The sequence below is a fragment of the Suncus etruscus genome, chromosome 11 (genome assembly GCF_024139225.1).
Source record: "Suncus etruscus isolate mSunEtr1 chromosome 11, mSunEtr1.pri.cur, whole genome shotgun sequence".
Taxonomy (NCBI): Eukaryota; Metazoa; Chordata; class Mammalia; order Eulipotyphla; family Soricidae; genus Suncus; species Suncus etruscus.
The window spans coordinates 77016642-77036541 of record NC_064858.1 but is presented as its reverse complement, the minus strand read 5'-3'; the positions used below and the strand labels follow the sequence as shown (position 1 = coordinate 77036541).

Sequence of the window (19900 nt, the reverse complement as noted above, 5' to 3'; positions counted from 1 at the left end):
GACACACCAGGCAGTAGCCACACCAGGCTCAAGAATTACTGCTGGCTCTGTGCTGAAGTATCATTCTTGGCAGGCCTCAGGATCCAGAGAAAGAATCTGGGTTTATCATGTGCTAATTATTCCCATTTTGACTTAGTTTTTGTGTTATTTTCATTATTTTGTATGTGGGTATCCAGTTTGTCCCAATTATTTATAAAAGAACCTTGCCTTTACCCATTATATATTCTCAGCTCTATTATCATAAATTAAATATATATGATGTACAAAATATGCTTATTTCTAAATTATTGATTCTCTCAAAGTGATCTTTATGTGTTTCTGTGTTGATATAACTATTTTAACAGAATCAATGTATTCCTTATCCAGTTTCTTGAAATAGTTATATCTACATAACTGAAGTACATCAAGATCAAGACCGCTGACATTAGTGTGTGAGATTTGTGTCAATTCAACAATTGTATAGGTTTATGCAGTCTCCATCACAATTAATATATAGATCTAATCCATCATCACAAAAAGATCTCTTTAATGCTGCCTACTCTTATTATCATCAGAAACCATTAATGTGTCTATCTCTATTTTTTAATTTTTGCCATTTTTCAATTTTATATTTACAGAATTATAGAATGACTTTCTGACTAGCTTTTTATTTAGTATGATGCTATCATTATCCATATAAGTAACTGCATGTATCACTAGTCAGTTCTTTTTAATTGCTTGTTAAGGATTTACTAGAATTAATTTTTATTAACATTCACATGATATTTGCCTATGAAAGATATTTAGCTTGCTTTCAGTTTGAGAACATTAAAAATAAAATTTGTTAATCATTTTGATGAAGTTTTATATGAATATATATTTATTTCTCTAGGAAAGAGACTAAAATCATTTTATTAAAACTACATATACTTGTAAGAACAGAACAGAGTTAGATTACATTTATTGTTAACTAGACTTATGATTCCCTCAAAAGAAATATGTTTTTTCTTTACTTTTTTTTTTTTTTTGCTTGTTTGTTTTTAGGCCACACCCAATGATACTCAGGGCTTACTCCTGGCCCAATACTTACTCCAGGTGGTGCTGGGGATGGGAAAAATGGGAAACTACATGAGATTGAAACTATATTAAAAATTGAAACTAATTAGAAACTATAGGAGATTACAGAGGTATCAAGCATGTAAGGTAAGCATCCTACCAGTTGTACTCTCTCTCCAGTCTTAGAAATTTGTTCTTGGGGCTGGAGAGACAGTGCAGTGGTAGGGCATTTGCCTTGCATGCAGCTGATTTAGGACAAATCTCAGTTTGCTCCCCCGCATCCCATATGGTCCACAAGCCAGGAGCAATTTCTGAGAGCATAGCCAGAAATAATCCCTGGGAGTCACTGGGTGTGGTCCAAACACACACAAAAATCTTTGTTCTTAACAAAGTTTTTAAATATTCAGGCTAGGTTGCTCCAGATCTCCAGGGCTTCCCTGGTCCACATGCCTGGGCAAGCCAGCGAGGTGGGTCCCTTCGTGGGGCTTGAAGGTACCCTAGGCTTTCCCCCATTCCCCACTCAGTTCCTTAGGGAAGGTCTGGGTGGGGCGCTAAACTTTTGGCCTCCCAGCTTCTTGAAGGATCTCTTTCCTTGCTGGGAGCTGGGAGTCTCTAGCAGCATGGGTTTCGACAGGCCTCCGCCATGCTGGAGGCCTTCTTAACCAGGCCTTGGTACGGGACTTGGGTGACCCCAGCACCCTCTACCGCCTTGCTCCAGATCTCCAGGCCTTCCCCGGGCCACATGCCTGGGCAAGCCAGTGAGGTGGGTCCCTTGGCGGAGCTTGAAGGTACCCTAGGCATTCCCCCATTCCCCACTCAGCTCCTTAGGGAGGGTCTAGGTGGGGCTCTGAACTTTCAGCCTCCCAGCTTCTTGAAGCAGTCACTGGTAACCTTTTACCAGTCTATATTTTCAAAACCGCGCGGGGGCACTAGATACATTAATAGTACTCACTATCATTGAATTATGTTTTTATGTATGCAGAATATCCATTTTGTACTCTGCCCTTTCACACACCCCTACAAAAGATCATTTTTCTCTTTAACTCTCTTACCCCCTATCATCATTACTCCACATTTACCCTTTTTAGCTGAAGTACTATAGAGTCCTAAGTCACAGACCAAAGTGGTGCCCTGGAGTTAACACCCACCCAACTATCCCAAAAGGCATAAAAAGGACACGTATGTCTTTTCAACATTTTATGTGTGTTTCTTTTACGGCTATAACTTTTGCTGAATATTTTCTTATACAGTGATGATTTCCCCCCTCCCCTTTTTTATCTTTTCTTCTCTTTGTGAACTGTTCAATAGAGAATTTGGTGAAAGAGTTCCTCAGTTTAATGCTTATGTTTGAACCAAGTCATGGGTATTGTTGGACGTGTTCTTACACCCCCATATACTCTGATAACCCCATGTGGCTTTATTTCTTGTTTGCATAGGCACACTAAAACAGGAAAATACTATACATACAAATAAATTCTTATCTAATAGAGATGGGGACACACAAATCTTGTAGTGCAATGGGACCTTACACCCTGAACATTGACATAAAGACCTGGCACAGGCCTCAGAAGAATGGGCATTCTTCATTCACCCCTGATCTAGGGAAGATATCTATGAAACATCCAAGGTTGTCTATAACATCACGTGGAGGCAATCCTCTACCAGGGAAGACCCTACCGCTGCTCTGACATCGACCTACTCAAAAGAGACTTCCCTTAACACTGAGAGACTTAACAACAACAATGGCCTGTTACTGGACAGGGCTTTCTGTATTGCCCCTTAAATGTGAGGTGAAACTAGAGAATACTCCACACCAGCCTGACTTCAATGTAAGATGTGCAGATTCCAGGATCTTTAATACAGAAACCTGATGCCAACAATAGAAACTGCATGAGCAATAAAACTGTATTGGCACTACAGACAATGACGTGGATTGAATAAACTAGTTTGCCTGGAGCCTAGAGTTGGTCTTATGCCAGGAAACTTCAGGGGTAGGGTCTCCTTTTCCTTTCCATGTCCCCCATATCTTGGTGGGCCTATGCAAACAATATTTGCCACTCTAACACCGTTTTTATTGTGCTCTTTTTACTAACCCACCCCCCAAAAAAAACCTCTTAAACTTTTGATGTTAACTTAAACTAATATGCATGAAAATATAAAAAAAATACTATGCCTTCAATGTATAAGGAGTCACATAAATCTCATGGCTTTAGGATGCTTTGTGTACTGCTAAGAAATGTTATAATGTACTACAATCTGGGGACTGGTGGAGAAAGTAATTGTACATGGGTTCTGCCTTATTTTTCTTAATGTTCTTTGACTGTAAGTTCAATATTTAGGCGTTAGCAAGGAGATTTCTTCTGAGAACTCTGTTTATGGGCGATTGTTCTTTCACTGTAACTTTACCTTGTCCTCTTTGCATCATTGTTCTTATAATTAAAAATAAAAAATTAATCAAAAAAATTCAGGCTAGGGCTGGAGCGATAGCATAGTGGGTAGGGCATTTGCCTTGCATGCAGATGACTCAGATTCAATCCCTGGCATCCCATATAGTCCCCTGAGCCTGCCCAGAGTAATTTCTTTACCCAGAGCCAAGAATAACCACTGAGCACCACCAGATGTGGCCCCAGAAATAAATAAATAAATAAATATTCAGGTTGTAGAGCACAAAGACTTAAGTTCCTAGCCTCTAAGACTTACAATTTCTGTTTTGTTAATTAGAAATAATAATATTAACTGCCCCAAAGGTATGTTAGGAGTATGACATAAAAAAATATTGGGCCGAAGCAGTGGTGCAGTGATAGGGTATTTATGTTGCATGCGGCTGACCTAGGAAGGACCGTGGTTTGATCCCTCAGCATCCCATATGGTCCCTGAGCCAGGAGCGATTTCTGAGTGCATAGCCAAGAGTAACCCCAGAGCATCAATGGTTGTGGCTCCCCCTCAAAATATATATATATATATATATATATGTATTTTAGAACATCATATACAACAAAGTAAATGGTCTGAAATAGTAGCTGTTATTACCAAAAGCAGATACTATTTTATTTTTTTCTCCCATTAGTTCAGTTAGTCAACATCTATTGCTCCTTTATGTACCAAGTTCATGCCAATAAATCTGTTTGATAAACTAGATATTAAATAAAAAAGAACGTTAAATTTTATTACTTACAACCTAAAAATTGGCAATTATGTCAAAGTTGACTATTACATATGACTCTTTGAAACTAAAGAAACACTTAGAACCATAATTCTTTTGTTGTTTTGTTGTTTTGCTTGTGGGCCTCTTATGATGCTATTCAGATATTACTTCTGTTTCTGCATTCAGGGATTACTTTTTTCTTCTTTTTTTTCAGGGATTACTTTTGGCTCTGCACTTAGGAATCATTCCTGATGAGTTTGGGACACCATAAAGTATTCCAGGGATAGAATTCAGAATGTTCATGGGTAAAGCAAGTGCCCTATCTGCTGGCCTTTTGTTCAGGCCCATTGGAACTACGCTTCTTTCTGAAGTTGTTTTTTGTTTGTTTTGTTTGTTTGTTTTGGTTTGGTTTTGGTTTTTGGGCCACACCCAGTGGCACTTAGGGGTTACTCCTGGCTATCTACTCAGAAATAGCTCCTGGCAGGCACGGGGAACCATATGGGACACTGGTATTCGAACCAACCACCTTAGGTCCTGGACTGGCTGCTTACAAGGCAAACACCACTGTGCTATCTCTCTGGCCACCTTTCTAAGGTTTAAAAGCTCAAATATTTTATCATTATACTCAAAGAAAGTTTCTGTTTATGCATTGGAATATTATTTTCTCTCTCAAGAAAACTTTTTTTAAAAAAAAAATTTTCCTTTTGGGGTCATAAGAGAGTGGGTAAGGTGCTTGCCTTGCATGTGGTGGACCCAGGTTCAATCCCCAATATCCCATATGCTTCAGTGTGTACCACCAGAAATAATTCCTGAGCACAGAGTCAGGAATAATCCCTGAGCATTATTGAGTGTGGCCCCAAAATCAAAATAAAATAATGGTTTCCTTTCACTTGTTTATAGTGACCAATTTTTCAAATTCATGATATAAAATAAATATATGTACATATATATGTGGATTTATCCTCTGTCAATAACAAATAAGTTTATAACAATAAAACTCAAAGTTAAATTACCTTCCTCTTTTGTTCTTCCCCAACCACTTACATAACACTGAGTGTTTTGGTCCAGTTTTTGGAAAACATTAAAAGGTAGACAGATGGGCTGTATATAGTCATTATATGTCACTGCTTTTTTTAAATGAAGAAGTGCAACATCATTTAAATAAGTTTCCAACTTGAAATCAGGATGGATAATGATCTCTTGAACTATCATCATTTTGGGTCGTTTCTCATATATAATATTAGTTCCAATCACAACTCTCCACATGTCTGGATCTCTAAAAAAGAGTAAATATTTTCATAAGTATGTTTACATAACTAATACAGAATTATAATATGTTGTTTTTCTCACATTAAACTAATAAAAATGTTAATTCTATTTCTATGTAACAAAGTCATATCAAATGAAAGAGAACATGTTTTGGGGCCAGAGAGATAGCATGGAGGTAAGGCGTTTGCCTTTCATGCAGAAGGTCATCAGTTCGAATTCAGCATCCCATAAGGTCCCCCGCACCTGCCAGGAGCAATTTCTGAGCGTGAAACCAGGAGTAACCGCTGAGCGCTGCCCAAAAACAAAAAAAAGAAAAAAAAAAAGAGAACATGTTTTAATGTAAGAAAGGAGTAAAATATTGAAAGAAAGTTTTAAAAAATCCCATATGATCCAACTATACCACTCCTAGGCTTATACCCTAGGACTGCGATGGCGAACCTATGGTATGTGTGCCAGCAGTGGCACGTGAAGGCCTTGCAGCTGGCATGCGGGAAGGTCCACAATTAAGATATGCGGCATGTGCCGTATAGTTTTTAATATTAAAATCTTGTTATTGATGCCTGAGAGATAGCATGGAGGTAAGGCGTTTGCCTTGCATGCAGAAGGATCGTGGTTCAAATCCCAGCATCCCATATGTTCCCCCAAGCCTGCCAGATGCGATTTCTGAGCATAGAGCCAGGAGTAACCCCTGAGTGCTGCTGGGTGTGGCCCAAAAACAAAAATAAAATAAAAAAAAAACTTTTTATTAAGGTTTAATTGACGTCTTGCACTTTTGAGGAAATTCTTTGGTTTTGTGCAGCAGTTTGGGCATTCGAGCTCAAAAAGTTTAGCCATCACTGCCCTAGGAATACAAAAATGCAATACAAAAATCCCTTCCTCACACCTATATTCATCGCAGCACTATTTACAGTAGCCAGACTCTGGAAACAACCAAAATGCCCTTCAACAGATGAATGGCTAAAGAAACTGGTACATATACACAATGAAATATTATGCAGCCATCAGGAGAGATGAAGTCATGAAGTAGAGGAAAAAGCCATTAAGGAATCAATTCCATTTAAAATAGTATTTAAAATTATGAAATATACATAGGAATTAACCTTACAAGAGAACTGAAAGATCTATACAATGAAAACTTCAAAATGCTTCAGAAATAAATAGAAGAGGACTTAAGGAAATGGAAGAATATCCCATGCTCTTGGGTAGGAAGAAGCAACAAAATCAAAATGACTATCCTACCTATTCTACTATAGAGGGTCAATACAATCCCTATCCAAATTGAGACATCATTTTTCAAGGAATTAGAGCAATCAATTATAAAGTTCATTTGGGATCACAAAATACCAAGGATAGCCAAATCTCTTCTAAAAAAAAAAACAAACAAACAAAAAAACAAAAAAACAAAAAAAACAAGAAACTGGGTGGCATTTCTCTACCTAACCTGAAGCTTTACTATAAAGCTGTAGTCATCAAAACAGCATGGTACTGTAACAAAGACAGAGTATCAAATCAGTGGGTTAGAACAGAATATCCAGAGAGACTGCCCCAAATATATAGCCAACTAATATTTGACAAAGGATCAAAGAACCTGAAATGGAACAATGACAGCCTCTTCAACAAATGGTGTTTGAAAAACTGAGTAACCACCTGCAAGAAACTAAAGATTGATCCATACCTCACACTCTACTCAAAAACCAACTCAAAATGGATTAAAGACCTGGAAATCAGACCTAAATCTATAAAGTTCATTTAGGAAAAAATAGGAAGAACACTCCAAGACTTATACCTCAAAAAAGTCTTTGATGATGGAATGCTAATGGCAAAAATAATAGCAGCAAACCTAAATAAATGGGACAACATCAAGCTAAAATGTTTCTGCATGGCAAAAGAAATACTGGCTAAAATTAGAAGATAGTTAACAGAATGGGAAAAAATTTTCACACTTGACACATCAGGTAAAGTATTAATATCTAGGATGTACAGAGCACTCAAATACATGAGCTTCACAAAACCTATTAAAGCCATAGAAAAATGGGGAGAAGAAATGAACAGACACTTTTCCAAGACCAACAGATGGCCAAGAGACACATGAAAACTTGTTCACCATCACTTATCATTAGGGAAATCCAAATCAAGACAACAATGAGTTGCCACCTGACACCAGTGAGGATGGCATACATCAAAAATAATGGGTTCAATCCCTATTGGTGGGATTGTGGTAAGAAAGGAACTCTCATCCACTGCTGGTGGGAATGCAGCCTGGTTCAACCCTTATGGAAAACAGTATGGAGAGTGCTCAGTGAACTCAGAATTGAGCTGCCATATGACCCAGCAATTGCACTCCTGGGTATCTATCCCCTAAATGAAAGGATATCCATCCCAAAGTATGTATGCACTCCATTATTTATTGTAGCAATCAGCACAATAGCCAAGATATGGAACCAACCTCGATGCCCAACCAAAGATGAGTGGATCATGAAGATGTGGTACTTATACACAATGGAATACTACATACCAGTTAGAAATGATACAATCATGGATTTTGCAGCAACATGGATGAACCTACAGAATACTATGTTAAATGAAGTAAGCCAGAAGATGAAGGATAAATACAGAATGATAGCACTTTTCTGAGGTACATAGAATATACACTATACATACATACAATATTCTGGGAATAAATAAATGGTCTAATAGGGTAGCAACTCCAAGCACTGTAGTTGCCTGCATCTACTGAGAAGAAGTATATGAAACAAACGGAAGAGGAACAACACAAAGCCTTGACGATCCTTTATTCCATAAAGAAACCAGCAACAACAGAAACAACGAATTAGTGAACAGGTATGTAATCAGCCTTTTTCAGCAATGGCCTGTAAGCTTATACACAGATATAGATGAAGAATAGGATTAGGTGCCAAGAGACTCAATATGTTTTAATGCCTTAATCTTACTTGGTATAAAATAACTTCTCGGGGCTGGAGAGATAGCACAGCGGTGTTTGCCTTACAAGCAGCCGACCCAGGACCCAAGGTGGTTGGTTCGAATCCCGGCATCCCATATGGTTCCTCGTGCCTGCCAGGAGCTATTTCTGAGCAGAGAGTCAGGAGTAACCCCTGAGCACTACCGGATGTGGCCCAAAAACCAAAAAAATAAAAAAATAAAAATAAATCAAAATAAAATAACTTCTCAGCTGCTCTATCCACAGGGATTCTTGGATATGAAGGGTGGACACCCTAATTTGACACTTTGGTGCTCAGTCATACTAGATACCATATTCAGTTTGCATTATGAAAATGTCTGGATAAAACAATCCAATATATCTTCTTTCTCTGATATATGTTCTCTAGTAGGACATGAATCATATGATCATTCAGACCACTAAAACAGCCAATTGCTAACCACAGATTTATATTACAGGACCTACTCATCTAACATGCTCGGGCAAATTAACATTTCCTTTCTCACTCTTTCTCTCTCATTCTCCCTACTTCTTTTCTTCACCCCTTTTTCTTCTCCCTCTTCTTCCTCATCCTCAATGCAATCTATGTCAAATAAAACCCTCACTGATAGTTCCTCTTTTAGGAAAGGATTCTTTTTTTTTTTTTTTTTTTGGTTTTTGGGCCACACCCGGTAACGCTCAGGGGTTACTCCTGGCTATGCGCTCAGAAGTCGCTCCTGGCTTGGGGGACCATATGGGACGCCGGGGGATCGAACCGCGGTCCGTCTCCTAGGCTAGCGCAGGTAAGGCAGGCACCTTACCTCCAGCGCCACCGCCCGGCCCCAGGAAAGGATTCTTGACGCAGTGAACAATACTACGTTAGGTAGCCACCTACATAAGTAGACCTCATTAACACATTGTTTAGTACTCAACATGTGAAGACTATGGTATCCTAGACTGCTCCAGGTTTTGTTTTTTGTTTTTTTTTTGGTTTTTGGGCCACACCCAGCGGTGCTCAGGGGTTACTCCTGGCTGTCTGCTCAAAAATAGCTCCTGGCAGGCATGGGGGGGGGGGGGGAGGGACACATATGGGACGCCGGGATTCAAACCAACCACCTTAGGTCCTGGATCGGCTGCTTGCAAGGCAAACACCACTGTGCTATCTCTCCGGGCCCTCCAGGTCTTTTCTAATGCTGAAATCTTCATTTAGCAAGGCCCAAACTCATCACTGACAGATTGTCTGGAAACTGGGAAAACCTCCCAACTCTGATGCACCAAACAATCTCTTTAATTTGATTTATTAAATTTATGATTAATTAATTTTACTATATTTACCTATTTTTTTGTTCTCTCTCTTATCTGTGGCTCTTGCTTCTACTGTCTCCTACGCTATACCTAAGCTAATTATTCATCTTAACTCAACCTGCCTCATCACTGACCTCATCATGATTCCTTGCAGGGACACTGATCTGCTCACACTTCAGGTACGCTGGTTGTTAGGCTAACCACACCAGGGCTTTTTCTGGAGTGTGGGCACCCTCCCTGTATTTTCCTTCTTCCAGGAAAGCCTGGCAGCTATAACCATGCCCACAAATGCAGTCACCATGTTCGAACCAGGCCTTCTTCCAAGGAGCCCTGAAACTGAGTATATGTTCCTAACATTTATAATATTGTGGCTTTGAATTTCTGGATAACTTCATTTGTTTGATGCTATCATCCCTAAAGTAATACCCCAATTTAATAGACTGGACATATACAAGACTTTACTAAATCTTCTGCTGTTATTTTAATGACTTCATTGCTAATACATTAATTTTCACAAATGAGCTTGCTACTGTGCTTTTTTCTCTTCTCTTCCAATTTTTTATATTTTTCTTTCAATTTTTTCAATAACTTTGCTTTCATATATCTGAAGCAAATATGTTATGATCAACTATGTCAGATGAGATGCATTCTTCAAATTTTAAAAATAAAAATAACTGCAGTTTAGATTATATGATTACTATTGTGTTAATACTTATGGTTTCAGTGTACAAAGTTATTGCATCACCACCACTACCAAAGTACCCAGTACTCTCCAAGATTCTCTGCTACTGTCAGTCCCAGTCCTCCACCTTCCACTCTCCAATCTCTGCCCCACACTACTTGGTAGACTCAATTTTGAATTCATAATCAAGTATTTATTATCATTACATATTGTCCATTCTCATATTTTGTTGCAATATATATTACAGAAGAGTGGGATCATTCAGTATTTATTTTGTAAATTCAGTTTTGCAATCATAGTCAAGAATTTGATGGGGCCGGAGAGCACAGCAACAGCAGTAGGGCATTTTGCCTTGCACGCAGCCAATTCAGGACATATGATGGTTCGAATCCCAGCATGCCATATGGTCCCCTGAGCCTGCCAGGAGCAATTTCTGAGCACAGAGCCAGGAGTAACCCCTGAGCTCCACCGGGTGTGACCCCCCAAAAAAAAACATTGTGATAATTATATACTGTCTATTCTCATATTTTTATTACACTATATATTACAAATAAGAGATAATCCAGCATTTGTCCTTCTCCATCTTACTTCATTAATATGATGCCTTCAGTTCCACCCAAGCTGCTTTGAGTTGATTTTATCTTTTCCTATTACTGCAGTGTTGTGTGTATATATCTCACAGCTTCTTTTTTTTTTTTTTTTTTTTTTTTTTTTTTTTTTTTTTGGTTTTTGGGCCACACCCGGTAACGCTCAGGGGTTACTCCTGGCTATGCGCTCAGAAGTTGCTCCTGGCTTGGGGGACCATATGGGACACCGGGGGATCGAACCGCGGTCCGTCCAAGGCTACCGCAGGCAAGGCAGGCGCACCTTACCTTTAGCGCCACCGCCCGGCCCCCTCCTCACAGCTTCTTTATCCATCTATCCATCATTGAATATTTGGATTGTTTCCAAATGCTAGTTATTGCATTTAGTGCTGCAATAAACATAGGTATGCATATATCTTTTTGAAATAATGTTTTGTTTGGGGGCTAGATGTCAAGAAGTGCAATCACTGGATCACTTGAAAGCTCTATTTTTAGCATTATTTTGAAGAACTCTCCATGTTATTTTACATAGAGGCTGATCCAACTGACATTACTGCCAACATTGAATGAGGGATCCTTATTCACATTTCTATCTACACTAATTGTTTCTTATCATGTTGCTATATGAATTCTCACAGTGTAAGATCTCTGTCTTTTTAATTTGCAATTCCCTAATAAGTGATGAGAACCATTACCATATTCCTATTGATCATCTGTATGTCTTCTGATATCTGTTCATCTCCTCTTCTCATTTTTGATGGGGTTATGATGTTATTTTGATGAGTTCCAGTCTCTCTAGTGTGAGGGAGTATCTCATGGTTATTTTGATTTACATTTCCTTGATTAATTGTATAGAATATTTTGACCATTTGTATTTCTTCTTTGAGGAAGTTTCTGTTCATTTCTTCTCCCCATTATTTTTGATGGAGCTGGGGTTTTATTCTTGTAGAGTTCAAACCAGTTTTTTTGTTTTTGTTTTTGAGCCACACCCGGCAGTGCTCAGGGGTTACTCCTGGCTGTCTGCTCAGAAATAGCTCCTGGCAGGCACGGGGGACCATATGGGACACCGGGATTCGAACTAACCACCTTTGGTCCTGGATCGGCTGCTTGCAAGGCAAACGCCGCTGTGCTATCTCTCCAGGCCCTCAAACCAGTTTTTTATATATATATTTTGGATATTACTTCTTTATTGGATAAGTGGTAGGCAAATAATTTTTCCAGTCTGTGGCTATCCTTGGATTCTGATACTCTTCCTTTGAGGTGCAGAAATTTCTTAATTTAATATGGTCCCAAATGTTTATCATTGTTTCCACATGTTTTATCAGTGGTGTTTCATCCTCTAGCTTCAATGTTTTTGAGAGTTCTGCCAGTATTTTCCTTTATGGATCCTGGTCTGATATCAAGGTCTTTATTCCATTGGTTTGTATGGGGTTTGTTAAAAAAAAAAGATCTGAGTTGTTTTATTTTTGTTTTGGGGGGTTTTTTTGTTTTGTTTTGGCTTGTGATCAACCAGTTTCCCAACAGCATTTGTTGAAGAGGTTTTCCTTGCTCCATTTCATATTTTTTGTTCCTCTATCAAAGATTTACTGACTCATACCTGTGGGTTATATATATAAAACTTTCTTATTCCAAAACTACAATTTTAATTACTAGTGTTTGTAGTAGTAATTAACTTTGAATATAACTTTAAAATTGAGGAAAGTGTTGCCTCCCATCTTCTTTTAATTACTCCTGATGGTGCAGAGGGGCCTATATCAGGTGCTAGGGATAAAACCCAGGTCAATCATGTGTAAGGCAAACACTCTCCCCACCCATTCCATAAGCAGAGAATGTGTTTCTATTTCTGTGTCCTCTCTTATTAAAGGGAAATCTTTTACATTCCTATTTTTTTTTGTTTTGTTTTTGGGCCACACCCGTTTGATGCTCAGGGGTTACTCCTGGCTAAGTGCTCAGAAATTGCCCCTGGCTTGGGGGGGCCATATGGGACACTGGGAGATCGAACCACGGTCCTTCCTTGGCTAGTGCTTGCAAGGCAGACACCTTACCTCTAGCGCCACCTCACCGGCCCCGGGGAATCCTTTACTTTAATGTTGCAAGAGTCCATATAGAGGATAGAACACTGAACTATAAGTGGGCCTTTGAATATACATATATATATATATATATATCCGATCCATATTTTGCAATAATTTAGAAGCTAAAAGAAAAAGCTTTCCATGGGCCATAGTGATATCACAGTGAATAGGGTGTTTGCCTTGCACATGGTCAACCTGGATTTGATACTGGCATCCCATATGGTCCCCCAAGTCTGCCAAGAATAATTTCTGATCACAGAGTCTGGAGTAACCCCTGAGTGCTGTCAGGTGTGGCCCAAAAACAAAACAAAAATGAAATAAAAATAAAAATAGTTGAGGAAGCATCAAACTGACAAAGTAGTTTGGGGCAAGTTCTATAAATAAAGTTTTATTTGATCACAGGCACATTCAGTCAGTTTTTTTTGTTTGTTTGTTTGTTTGTTTTTTGGGGGGGGTTTGGGCCACACCTGGCGGTGCTCAGGGGTTACTCCTGGCTGTCTGCTCAGAAATAGCTCCTGGCAGGCACAGGGGACCATATTGGGACACTGGGATTCGAACCAACCACCTTTGGTCCTGGATCGGCTGCTTGCAAGGCAAACACCACTATGCTATCTCTCCGGGCCCACTCAGTCAGTTTTGTATCATCTGTGGCCACTTTGATTGTATAAGTAGTAGAGTTGAGCCGTTGTGGTAGAGACTGCACAATCTGCAAAATCTAAAATATTTACTATCAAAGCAATATTACAGCAAGTGGGGACTTGATTTGTAGGCAGCCTACCCATGGTTCAATTTCTGGCACCACATATAGTCCCACAAGTCCTGCTAGGAGCATAGAACCAGGAGTAAGCCCTGGGCACTGCTGCATGTGACCCCAAAACAACAACAACAAATAAAATATTTACTATCATTAAAGGAAATGTTTATCAATCTCTTATTTAAAGGATTCATAAACTTTTTATATTATTGCTTCCCCCCCTTATATTATTGTTTTATATTTAGGCACTGTAATTTACAATAGTGTTAATATTAATTAAGAAATACCACATTAAAAAAAAAAAAAGAGGTTAAAGTTTAGGGCCCGGAGAGATAGCACAGCGGTGTTTGCCTTGCAAACAGCCGATCCAGGACCTAAGGTGGTTGGTTCGAATCCCGGTGTCCCATATGGTCCCCTGTGCCTGCCAGGAGCTATTTCTGAGCAGATAGCCAGGAGTAACCCCTGAGCGCTGCCGGGTGTGGCCCAAAAACAAAAAAAAAAAAAAAAAAAAAAAAAGAATACTACACCACAACCACCAACAGAATAGCAGTATCCAGTATCTCTCCACCACTATCTCTAAGTCCCCTTTCATCTAATCCCCAGTTACTGTAGTAAAAACTTGTACAGTTCTCAGCCAACAATATTATTAGTTATTGCTATTCCCTTACTATGTATCCTTATATTCCACATGAAGATAATTCTGTATTTGACACTGTTAAATAATTCTTTAAAAATATTCAGAGTAGGGCCCGGAGAGATAGCACAGCGGCGTTTGCCTTGTGGTTGGTTCAAACCACGGTGTCCCATATGGTCCCTCGTACCTGCCAGGAGCTATTTCTGAGCAGACAGGCAGGAGTAACCCCTGAGCACCGCCGGGTGTGGCCCAAAAACCAAAAAAAAAAAAAAAAATTCAGAGTAGTGAACAGAGCATTGGCGCAAGTGGTAGTGCGTTTGCCTTGCAAGCGGCTAACCTAGGAGAGACTGCGGTTCGATCCCCGGGCATCCCATATGATCCCCCAAGCCTGGAGTGATGTCTGAATGCATAGCCAGGAGTAACCCCTGAGTGTCACTGGGTGTGGCCCAAAAAGAAAAAAAAATTCAGAGTATTATTTTACGGCATTGTGGCTACTTGTAAATAGAACTTAAACAAAATATCCCCTAAGATAGTAAAACAGGAATTATATACTCTAAATACATACCTAATTTTAATGCAGTGAGCAGCTGTGAGAATCCACCTTTCAGCTACTAAGCAACCTCCACATACATGAACAAAGTCTTTCTCAGTTTGAATTTGCAGACTAACAATCCATGGCCAGGAACCATTTTGAGCATCTTTACCCCCTATAATCCGAGAGCCTTCCCAGACAGTATTAAGCGGTGCTTTTCCACAACCTAAAAATAAAAACAAATTATTATTTGGTCTGAACGTCTTTCATTTGTATAATTTCCTAACCACAACACACTGACATATTTAAATTTTTGTTTGTTTTTGGGACACTCCTGGTGATGCTCAGGAGTTACTCCCAACTCTGCACTCAGAAATCATTCCTGATGGTGCTTGGAAGACTATATGAGATGCTAGGGATCAACCCAGATGGCAACATGCAAGGCAAGTGCCTTGCCATTGTACTATCTCTTCAGTCTAATAACTTTTTTTAACCTATTTTTTTAAAGCAATGGGTTAGGGAGATAGAAGGTATGACTTGAGCATGTGCTTTATAAGGAGGGGCTCTGGGTTCAATTCCCAGCACTACACCCAGTATCCACACTTTGGATACTTTCAGAAATGTAATCAAACTCCACCAGATGAATGCCACCCATATCCCCTGCAAAACAAAAATCCTTAATAAAGATGGATACCTGAGGGGCCTCAGTGATAGCACAGTGATAGGGTGTTTGCCTTATATGTGGCTGACCCAGGACAGACCTGGGTTCGATCCCTGTTGTCCCATATAGTCCCCTAAGCCAGGAACGATTACTGAATGCATAGCCAGGAGTAATCCCTGAGCGTCACCAGGTGTGGCCCAAAAACAAAAACAAAAAAAGATGGATACTTGAAGCATAAATATGTATTTTTCAAAAGAACCACAAAAATAAATAAATAAATAAATAAATAAACTAAAAAGATGCCCAGAGGACTAGCACAATAGCTAAGCATGCCTGCCTTGAATGTGTTCAAATCCTTAGGGCCCCATATGCAGGTCATGAGCTCAAATCCTTGTGCCCCAGATGCAGAGTCAGAGTTCTGTTTGCATTTGATGCAATACTACCTGTAATCTGCCAGTAGCACCACAACCAAATATATGTAAGCACCACTGAAAAAGGGATGCAACCCAGAGTCACACTAAAAAGACATGAGAGCCTTGGGGGAGCACACCAACTTCAGAGATAGAAACCACAATGAACACCTCTAGTATGCAGATGCATCACAACTTGATGTGATCCTCATAACTGGGGTTAAGAAGGAATGTGTGAGCACTACAACCAGGCAGGAGAGCAACACATGTCCTCACTACATGAATAATGAAATGAAGGGATTTTTTTTCCAACACCAAATCCTTAATGGAGAGATTAGATAAGCATGCCTTAATTGGTGACATAAGATAGAAGACAGTAAATCAATGCAATTCGTTAAATTTACAACACTATTCCCTCCCCCCCCCAAAAAGCATTAAAATTAGAAAAGTTTCACTGACCAGACCATTGCTTTGTGGTGAAACAATGACTTGATCAGGAATTTGTGAATCAAGAACAAGTTCTAATAACTACCGTTAGGTTAACTTTTTTCAACTAGAGTGAAAGGTCACCTAGCTGGCCTTACAACTCAAATCTGATAAATTATCAGAAAACATACACACATGCACCCCACAGCAACAGACACTAACATATTTTCCAGCACTCGGCATGTGGTGTATACCATTTCACTCATAAGTGGACTACATCTTTAGAGGTGTTTGTCACACACAGAAAAGAAAGGAATGGCCCAAATTAAAACACTACAGTAGTAGAGAAAAGGCAAGGAAGAATGTTTCAAAGAGAGGATGGAACGGATCTACTACCCTCTGCGTCCAGCTTTCTCCTTTCTAGGCCAAGCCGGGTCTTGTGACCCACCCTGAAAGTCTTGGGTTGCTTCCGCAGGGCAGGAAGGGCCTGTTTGGGCATAGTTTCCAGCCGACTCCCTTCCGAGGAGTTGAGTTCATAGTATGCGAAAACTAGCACCAAGATAGCTCTCAGGAGTCGCAGCCCCATCTGGGAACTCAGTAAGAGCAAGATGGCAGCAGGGACATCCGGGATCCAGAGAGGTGTGTGAGACAGCTCTGGGGGCGTGGCAATGGCTCGGTGGGCGTGGCTACGGGTTTGGTGGGCGTGGCAGAGGATTGGAGGGCTTGGCACAACGGAAGGCGGGGTGCGGGGTCTGGAGGGGCAGAGCGGGAGGCAGCACGTCAGGACTATCGGGCTTGGCCTGTGGAGGCAGGTCGGGAAGCCTATTCAGGTAGAGGCCACAGGACTGGCAAAGTTGCCCTGTTGAGTGGCCTTCCAGTTGATGGCATTTTCGAGACAGACAGGATTTGAGGTTTCATTAGCTGGTGAGACTTTTAGTTCCTAGACCCGATTAAATGTGTTGGTCTATGGAAGGGGAGCTGCTGGAATCACTGACCACAAGCTACACGCGTTCAGTCCCTTCAGCTTCTAATCTGAGAAATTCATCGTTTTTGGTCCATGGAAGAAGTCTTGAGATGCCCATTTGATAAGCTTGGGGGACAGGATGCAGATAAATGCACATAAGTGACTCTAGTTAATGGATCCAGTTAGCAAGTAGAGAACCACGTCATACTCAGTATGGTGCAAATAAATAAATATATAAGTATCACAAACCTAGCTGTTTAACCCAGAGAAAAATTTTTGTTTTGTTTATCTGTTTGTTTAGAGTCATACCTGGCAGCACTCAGGATTACTCCTGGTAGACTTGGGGGATGTCAAGGTTCGAACCTGGGGTCGGCCAAGTGTAAGGTAAACGCTCTAACCGCTGTACTATCGCTCTGGCCCCCAGAGAAAACAGCACTTACTCCTTGGTAAACCTGATATATCTAAGCCTAAAATGAATTTCAAACACACAGACACACACAGACACACACACACACACACACACACACACACACACACACACACACACAATGGTGTGGGCTCTGGCAGCCTGGGAATGCTGTTTATAGTAGGGGAATGTGCGTCTCACCTACAACAGTCAAGAAGAAGTAGAGGCCAGAGATTGAACCAAGATTGGCCACATGCAAGACACCCTATCTGCTATGCTATCACTTTGGCCCCTACAAATAATTTTAATAAAAATACTTTAGAATCTCTCCCCAAACAAAGTCCTAATCCAGATAGGTTTGCAGGTGGTTTGTCAAATCTTCAGAGAAAAATTACTGCAGTTTGATGTTCCAAAATATCAAAGAAATAGAAATACTTCATAATTGGAGTTAAGAGGGAATCTTCTACAAACTTAACATTACACTAACACCTAAGGCAGATGACACATTCCTAAAAAAAGAAAACCAGATCACTCTCTTCAGACCAATCTCAGACAAATTCTGAGACTGACTTGTGGATCAGTTGATCAAATATCAATTGATCTTTGATAAAGGGGCAAGAAAACATGAAATAGAGCAGACCAACTCCATGACATTGAAGCTAAAGGCATCTTCAATCATGAAACACCAATAACCAAGCAAGTGGAAGTAAAGATTAACAAGTAGAACTATATAAAACTAAGACGTTCAGGGTCAAGGGGATGGGTAGAGTATATTACAGGGAGTAGGCCCTTTGCCTTATATGTAGCTGATCGTGGTTTGATCTCCAGCATCCATATTGTTTCCTGAGCACCTTCAGGAATGATTCCTGAGTGCAGGAGTAACCTCTGAGCACCTCCAGGTGTGCCCCTCCAAAAAACCCCCACAATTTTAAATATCTAAGAATCTTCTGCACCTCAAAGAAAATGGTGAGTAGGATACAAAGCCTACCCATAGAATAGGAGAAACTATTTACCCAATATCCATCTGTTAAGAGGTTAATAACTAAGATATTAACCTGCTGTTAGGCATGCATCACAAAGAACAAGAACTATCAATGCTGGTTTAAATGAAGGAAAAAAGGGACTATTATTCACTGTATATAATTGAACTCATCTGGTATTTGTTTTTCTTCTCCTGACTTACTTTGCTAAACATATCTTTCATTTCCATCCAAGTTGCAGTAAATTGCATAATTTTATTGTTCCTTGAAGCTGCATAGTATTATTTCATACATTCATTATCCACTCATCTGTCATTGGACATCTTAGTTGATTCCATGTCCTAGCTATTGTGTCAAGTGCTGGAATGAATAATTGTGTGCATATGTTCTTTGGAATGAATGTTTTAGTATCCTGGGTAGATACCAAGGAGTAGAATTAGTAACCAGCCCCAATATTTCTTTTAATGTTCATAAATTCTATAAGAATATAATGTAACATAACATAATATAACATAACAACATAACATAATATAATATTGGTGTCCTTGATCTTTGTATATAGCTTGCTATATATTTTCAATTTTATTCATTTTTCAGTTTTTATAGATTTATCAATTTTATTCTTCTGCTTCATTAGATTAATGTTTAAAGAGGTTTGTTAAGGCTGTTATTCTTTATTAGTAATAGGATTTAGATAGCATATAGTTGATTGATACAGCAGATAGCAGTTTGCTCTAGTTTTCTATTGATGGCATATTAAGATTAATGCACCACTCGTACAGGTCTCTTTTACAAATCTTTTATTTATCGTACCAAGTTGGTAAAGGCAGGCAGTATGAAAGGCAGCCTAGTCATTAACAAAGAGAGAAAGGGGGGCAAAACTGGCGCCTTCCAAACTGTGACCAGGCATATATACATTAGGATTCCCATATCTTAGTTTTTTTTTGCAGATTAGTTATACCCAGTAAGATCATCTGATTGGAGCAATCTAGCTGTATATGAAAAAATGAGGCTATATATTGATTGGGATAACCATCAGATTACACAGGTCCTTATATAGGCATGTAAAATGATGCTATCCCTTTATACAAAATGTGTGG

At 39.6% G+C, this 19900-nt stretch overlaps 1 protein-coding gene across 1 annotated transcript in view; it reads right to left on the bottom strand.

Annotated features, from left to right (window-relative positions):
• TMPRSS12 (transmembrane serine protease 12) overlaps nt 1–17036 on the bottom strand; it is a 60458-nt gene extending 43422 nt beyond the window's left edge. Inside the window, exons 1-3 of the mRNA XM_049782967.1 lie at nt 16847–17036; nt 14987–15179; nt 5194–5456 (exon numbers count right to left, since the gene is read on the bottom strand). Coding sequence (XP_049638924.1) covers nt 5194–5456; nt 14987–15179; nt 16847–17036 — 646 coding nt within the window. The remainder of the gene's footprint in view (nt 1–5193; nt 5457–14986; nt 15180–16846) is intronic.
• Nucleotides 17037–19900: the final 2864 nt, after the last annotated feature.